This window comes from Salvia hispanica, chromosome 4 (genome assembly GCF_029641045.1).
Source record: "Salvia hispanica isolate PSC_SH4W2 chromosome 4, Shi_PSC_v1, whole genome shotgun sequence".
NCBI lineage: Eukaryota > Viridiplantae > Streptophyta > Magnoliopsida > Lamiales > Lamiaceae > Salvia > Salvia hispanica.
Window position 1 is genome coordinate 3,040,605 of NC_142695.1, and position 7,260 is coordinate 3,047,864.

General features: G+C 34.9%; 1 protein-coding gene across 3 annotated transcripts; it reads right to left on the minus strand.

Annotated features, from left to right (window-relative positions):
• Positions 1-3,199: 3,199 nt before the first annotated feature.
• Positions 3,200-6,854, minus strand: LOC125194434 (DEAD-box ATP-dependent RNA helicase 17). 3 transcript variants are annotated; one of them, XM_048092637.2, is made up of 11 exons: positions 6,591-6,854; positions 6,291-6,455; positions 6,128-6,200; positions 5,933-6,042; positions 5,516-5,659; positions 5,253-5,361; positions 4,826-5,172; positions 4,671-4,744; positions 4,276-4,577; positions 3,870-4,116; positions 3,200-3,767 (listed from the first exon to the last, which is right to left on the minus strand). In XM_048092637.2, exons 2-11 carry the CDS (start codon positions 6,415-6,417, stop codon positions 3,510-3,512), a joined length of 1,791 nt encoding a protein of 596 aa, XP_047948594.2. In that variant the 5' UTR covers positions 6,418-6,455; positions 6,591-6,854; the 3' UTR covers positions 3,200-3,509. The 3 variants fall into 3 exon arrangements, with proteins under 3 accessions (XP_047948594.2, XP_047948593.2, XP_088913563.1); XM_048092636.2 differs by having other exon boundaries at positions 6,291-6,854; XM_089057437.1 differs by having other exon boundaries at positions 6,274-6,854.
• Positions 6,855-7,260: the final 406 nt, after the last annotated feature.

Below are 7,260 nucleotides of genomic sequence, written 5' to 3' on the forward strand. Positions count from 1 at the left end.
GCAATGTTTTGTTTGAGGAATTTCAGCTTTGACAAACTCTATTAAGACCTATTCTTTTCATCAAATTAATTGCTAGATAATTTGGTAGAAGAGATCAATGCGTTGATGCTATTTCTGTCATTGATCAACCGAATGTTTGGCTTGGTGGATTTATTGCATTAATTGATAGAGTATGGACCTTTGAGTTTAATGCTATAAACCTATAATTCTCACCAAATGAAGATATATGTTCTCATGATTGCAATTGACAGGGTGACAATTTAATTTATATTTATGCATCAACTCATATCATTTTCCCAATTAATGGGAGAAATTGGAAAGTTCCCCCACCTTATTCAATTGTTTAGGTCATAACTTTACAAACCAAATATTATCAAACCCAAATTCAAATCACTTATAAGTTATAATAACAAAGTTCACAAACCAAGAACAACGGAACTACTCCCTCAGTCCCTTAATATTCTTACATTTCGGGGGACTTGGGTGATTAAGAAATGTGAGTGAAAAATTAGTAGAATATAGAAATGTTAGTAAAAAGTTAGTAGAATATGAGTCTTATTTTTGTATACTATATTAATTTTATGAAATACGAGTGAAATGGATTAATAAAATTAGTATTCAATTTGATGTTAATGTATGGTTGACTAGATTGTCCTCTATCAAAGATAATTTTTTTATTGATATATGAAGAGAAATTTAAAGGTTGTATCACAGTGCACTTGAATCTAAGACATTTGCATCAAACATTAATTAGGTTCACACGCACTCTATTGATTGATAATGAACAAAAAAGTAAAGGTCTTATAACAGTCGACTCAAACATAAGACTTTTAACCTCAAACATTAACAATTCTATCACTAGGCAACAAACGCATACCAAAAATTTATGCCCATGCAAGTTTTGAGGGTCGAGGCCACACACACCAAATAATTATGGCCTATAAATTGCCTAGCAGGTCAGTTGGTTAGTGTGTTATTAGCAAGACTCTCTAGCCATTTGAGCTGATAATCCAATTAAATTTAGTAACGGTTTGGATGGATAAATTATTAATTATTCGAATATTGATTAATTAAGTTAAATTAAATTTATTAATGAATTGAGATACTTAGTGACTCACGGAGAGGCAAGTCCATACTGTGTATTGGTAAGATTCATAATCACCAAGTTCAAAAGGCTATCGTGGTAACAAATGACACATGCCACGATTGAGTGAAGGGGTTAGATTCTCACCAAATGAACGAGAAATTAAGGAGTGAGAAGGGCTAGAAGTAGGGGTGGATCAGTACGATATACCGCACCGAAAACACCATACCGCATATCTTACCGAAAATTGATACCCTTACCGTACCGAAATCTTTCGGTACCGAAAATTGCGGTATACCGAAAAATCAGTATTTTTTTTGGTAAGGTAAGTGCGGAATTTCGGTATTTTTTCCCACCCCTAGCTAGGAGCTTGTAGGGAAACCCAATCTATCCTAATCTAAAATGTCAGTTGTGTGAAAAGAACTTGATGCCTTTTTGAAGAGAAAATAGAAAGATGGGGTGTCTTTTATTTCTTTACTTCATGTTGAGTATTACGAAATATTTTCAGACATGAAAATATTCAATTAATTAATTTTCTAAGGCAAAAACAATTGAACAAATAATGGTCCAATAAAATGCTAGTTTCTTGAAGAAATTTTGAAACACGTGTACCATTAATTGAATCTGAATTTATGTATTGTTGACTTATTTTCTAATTTTTTATTGCAGCATAGAGGATGGTTTTGCTTGTAATCTAGGCTCCAGCGATGGCTTCGGCAAAGGGACAAACATATCAAATTAGCAAAAATTTACATAAAATCTTTCGATTTACATATTTCTTAAACTTTGAATAACTAAATATTAGTTTTAAATTCCATATTCCGAACATGAAATAAAATAAAACATGAAAAGATACTCCATCTGGGTAAGGCGGCAGCGGAGGCAATATAGAGTGAAGGTAAGAAAGGAGGCAGTAAGAGTGAAGGTACGAAAGGAGGCAGTAGAGAGTGGAGGCAGCTGCGGAGGCAAGCAGAGAGTGGATGCAGCAGCTATGGTAGAAGGGACGTAGGCAACTGCGACGGCCGGAAGAGAACCAAGGCAAAACGTTTCATTCATTGCGCAGTAGTAAATTCTTCATTTAGAGTGAGACAAGTACATTTCTGTTTTTTAAATTTTCACAATGCTTTGAATTCGTATATTTTATATATTTATTATATTAAGAATTCATTAATTGTAATTTAAATTTCACAATGTTTTGAATTCTTATATTGTATATATTTATTATATTATGAATTCATTAATTGTAATTCTTATGTCCCGTGCATAGCACATGTGTAAATACTAGTACGACTAAGAAGACAAGTAGAGTATATAAAAAATATTTACGAGTGAATGTTTCAATTTTATCCAAATGTTTATGACACACATATTTATAGGTCTTGTTTATGTAAGTATTATAGAATTATATTTTATGTATCCAAATTAATTCTCCATAAAATTCTAGATATTTACACTATAAATATCTAGATGATTTTACTATATCATCTTCATTTTTTTTTCCAACAAAGTCAACATATATAGTTATTAATTTTTTAATTAAATGATTTTTAATCAAGCATTAAGTTAATAACTAACTAATTAATTAATAGATCAATTCATGTGCAAATAAAGTATCTGTACTTCTAATTATCAATTATGAAAGATCATATGATAGAAGAAGTAAAAAAAGAAGTAACTGTAGTTTATATTAAAGTATCTCCATACAAGATCTTCCCTTAATGGCCATTCACAATGAACAATTGCTTCTAGCATAGCCAAATAAGGGATCGTATAACTTGACCACATTTTAATTTTAGGTGTGGTGTATTTTTTGCAATGTAGATCTTTCTTAACAATAATTGGGCTGGCAAAACACCAATTCAAATTAAAAATAATATTTCCTTCTTCGTTTAAAAATAGACTATATTTGTCACTGGCATGTCACTTAAAATTATACCAATTCTATTTAAGAATTTTTTTTCAAATGGGTCTCATTTTCTAATCTCTCCTAACAATAAAATACTCTAATCACTTTTTCTTTTAATCTCTTTCTTAGACTAATTATGTATTAAAACTCGTGTCAATTTAAAAGTTACCTATTTAGGGAAGGAGAAAGCATTAAGTAAGAAGCTAATATAAAGAAAAAATAAAGTATAGAATGATATTTGCCCTTCAATTACACGCCATTTTTCATTATCATGGGTTACAAAATTAATTAATAGTATTAAATAAGGAAATTAAAGTTGTTATCTGTTGTTTCTTTTTTCCTCCATCGATACAAAATGTATGAAACTCCCAAAAGCTCCAGTCTTGCTCCTCTCCGCCCAACCCCACCTCGCTTCGCCGTGGTCCAGCACTGGCGAAGCACCCGCTGGAGCTAGCTCCGTCGCTACCCCGAGCAAAAAATGTTATGTCATTCCGTTGAATATCGTCCAGTATCGAGAGGTCAAGATTTAACGATAGCCCTCTTCTTCGATTTCACTCTCTGTTTATCGTTCCGTTGATCATTCCTCTTCCTTTTCTTCAGCTGCTTCTGGATTGATCTGTTGACCAGCGAAGGCTGATCTTTCAAAGCAAAACTTTTTGCCACATGCCCCAGATGAAGTTTCTTAACCATAAAGATCTGCTTCAGCTCACCACGATGGGCTGTGTATGCCCGAACCCATGACGAAAATGCCTCCTTGGCTAATTTGCTTATCTTCGGCTGATAACAAACAAGAAAGCCATGTTAGTATCGGCTCAATCACTGTCATGCAAATGAGAGAGAAGATATCTGAAGCTTGAGACAAAAGGACTAAAATCATACCTCCGTTGCAACGAAGGACTCCAAGGCTCTCTGCAAAGCAATCAACATCGGGTGCATCTCTATTGAAACAAACCTGCTGGCTGGCTGCTTCATATTGTACACAGGAAAGCTACTCAGTAATTTTAGGAGGGGATACTCTGTCAGCATCACCCCGTGTTTTTCGAGATCTTTCAAATAATCTATTTCAGTTGGTTGTAGGAAAAGTAAAGAATCTCCTTTCTCACCCAACCTGGCAGTTCTCCCAACCCTGTATATCGGTGACAAAACAGCATGGATAAGTAAGCTCATTACGGGGATGGAGGAAGTATCACTAAAAGCTCATTATTATATATAGTTCGAGTCAATGTGTGAAGAATGTAGGCATAATTCTTAACTGGAATTACAGGAGAAGGAAGAAACGGTTTACCTGTGAACATACTCAGTTGCCTCGCCTGGGGAATCATATTGGATAATGCATCTGACTTTGGGGAAATCCAGGCCTCTAGCAGAAACATCTGTAGAAAACAGAAGAGCTGATTTATCGGTTTTGAATGACTGGAATGTTGTTTTACGATCCTCCTGATTCATGTTGCCATGCAGCCTCAACATTTTGCACCCCAAAAATTTCTGACTAACTTCTGTCTTTTTTTGTAATGCGGTCCATTTGAATTCGCCAAGAAGAGAATAATGGAAATCTACAGCATCACAAGTCGAAAAAAACACCACAACCTACAAACAGAAAGAACAATTTAATGATGTGGCTAAGGTTTAGTGCATATTAAACTCGGCTGGAAGATATTTAACACTTGAGCGTAGACTTACCTTTTGCGAAGCTCCGGTCTCAAATAGATGCTTTAATACGGAAAGGAGCACCACAAGCCGAGAACCACATGGCACTGTAAAGAGATGGACTATGAGAATCTAAAGATGGTAGATGGTAAGGTTGTTGATCAACAATCCAGGAATTTCGTCCATACCTTTAATGTACTTCTGTACTAACTGAGTCGGAAGCTTGTATTCCTCATTTGAAGTATCTATGGTTTTTCTGGATTCTTTTACTATATCAACCTCCTCTGATTCAAGAGAAAGATTACGAGTTCTACTTCCTGACATATTGTCATATAGACCAATCATCACTGGATTTTCTAGACTAACATTTGCAAGATGATTTACTTTATCATTCAGTGTAGCCGATAAAAGCAAATTCTGCTTCTGAACTCCAGAATTCACGGCTGAGATATCCTTGCTGCCAGATTTAAGGTTCCCTGTTCCCAGACAACCAAGTATCTCTTCAATGTCTTTGCCATACCCTAATTCTAGAATCCTGCCAGGTAAAAAGCACATTAGATATTTAAGAATTATACTACAAAGCAAGTGTGCGAATACAAGACGAGTCTGCAATACCTGTCAGCTTCATCAAATATTATCCAGCGAAGGTTTTTGTGCACAAAAGATGAAGTATTCTTCAAGTGGTCCAAGAGACGTCCAGCGGTTGCAACAAGGATAGTTACACCTGGAAACAACTCAATCAAAAAAAACAGTGAGGAATAGTAGTATCAATATGCAACGAAATGCCAATCGGATTGAAAATCATCGGCACAAAGTCCCATCAATAAAAAAGTAAAACATTTCCAAACATAACATCGCAACAATATAGAAGTTTATACCTTTTCTTAACCTTGCTTTCTCCTTTCCCCGATTTTCCCCACCCATGATATATCCAGGAACAATCCAATGAAAACGGTGTAGCAACTTCTGCAAAATCTCATACACCTGCATGCATAATTCCCGCGTTGGTACAAGGACCAACGCTGATATTGAAGATGCTATTCGTCAGAACAACATTTCCACAAATAGACATAAGAACTACACGAATCTACACGACGGACATGCACCCATACAAGGTCAAGCAAAACACAAAACGAAGACACGGAGCTCGAACCCCAGGAAGTAAGAGCTTAAAACTTAACTAATCAAATTATACTACCAATTTCAGCAAGTTAAAAACTTTAAAAGCCTAAAACAACATAGTCCTTTAAAATAGAATCAGAACCCCCACAAATTGAACAAAAATAAAGTCATACCAAAGGTGCCATCTGCACGCTCAATCCTTTCATCATAACTCTGCAACATATGAATTATTGGAGCTAGATAGGCCACTGTCTTGCCAGTGCCGGTGGCAGCATTCACAAGCCTAATTTTCCCAAACAACAATAAACACCAATCAATCAAAAAAACACCCAAATTTAGAAAGGGAAAAAAAAAACTCAAAAACCTACACATGTCGGCCGGAAAGCACGACGGGAATCGCCTGAGCCTGAACCAGCGTGGGCGCCTCGAATGTCAGCCTCTCTAATAACCATTAAAAATTCAAATGATTTAAGCAATTTGTTAAGTTAAAAAATTGCAGAAACGTGAATTCTACCTTTGAGCTAATTCTACCTTTGAGCTGGTCGCATAGCGCGGGGTGGAGGCCGAGATCGGAGAATGAACAGGAAGCAAACAGCTCCGACGAATTGTTGCTTTCTGATTTAGCTTTTTTACCAGTAATCTTGGCATCGAGCTCCATTTTTTGAACTGTAATCAAATTTCTACACCAAAACGATGCTGCATAACGCAATTTTGCAGTCAAAACAACCCCCAACCATACTAAAAAACGCATCCAAATCTGTCCTTTTTTTGCGTTTGTGAACAGTACTCCTCCATCTTTGCAGTAGCACTGTAGCTCGACGAAAAACTTACCAGAAATTGCAATTGAGTCCTTCCTTTTGATGATATTCGAAGAAGATCGAGAGCCGAGGGATGCAGAAATGGAAAATTGGAGAAGAAGAATTAGATGAAGAAACTACTTACCTGATTATAGGATTATAGAGAGTTGTAGATGGTTGAAGAATTTGGAGATGAAATCGAAAATACTGAGGAGGGAGAAGGGGAAAATTCAGAGAAGGGAAAGATTGAAGAAGGGGGAGATAGAAGAAGATGACGGCGATGGAATTGAGAGAAAATTAGGTTTAATGACATGGGCTAATTAAACATATGTATTTGTTTTTGAATTTGAGATGGGCTAATTAATTATCATATGGGCTAATTTATTACAACATGGGCTAATTAATTATCATATGTTTAATGCAGTCTATTTATTTGTTTTAGGATATAGACGGTTTCATCAATATTTTGTTCAACAAGTTAATTGATATAGTATTTATTTTATTAGTATTAATTATTTTATTGAGTATGAATTGTAATATTATAATACAATAAATTAAATAATAGTACAATATTTAATAATAAAAGTACTCATATTTTACATAACACACCACAATTGATCCTACAAATGGAAATTACATTACAACGACATAAAATTAAAATAAAGACAAACGACAATTACAATAACAAAATGAAAAACATAATC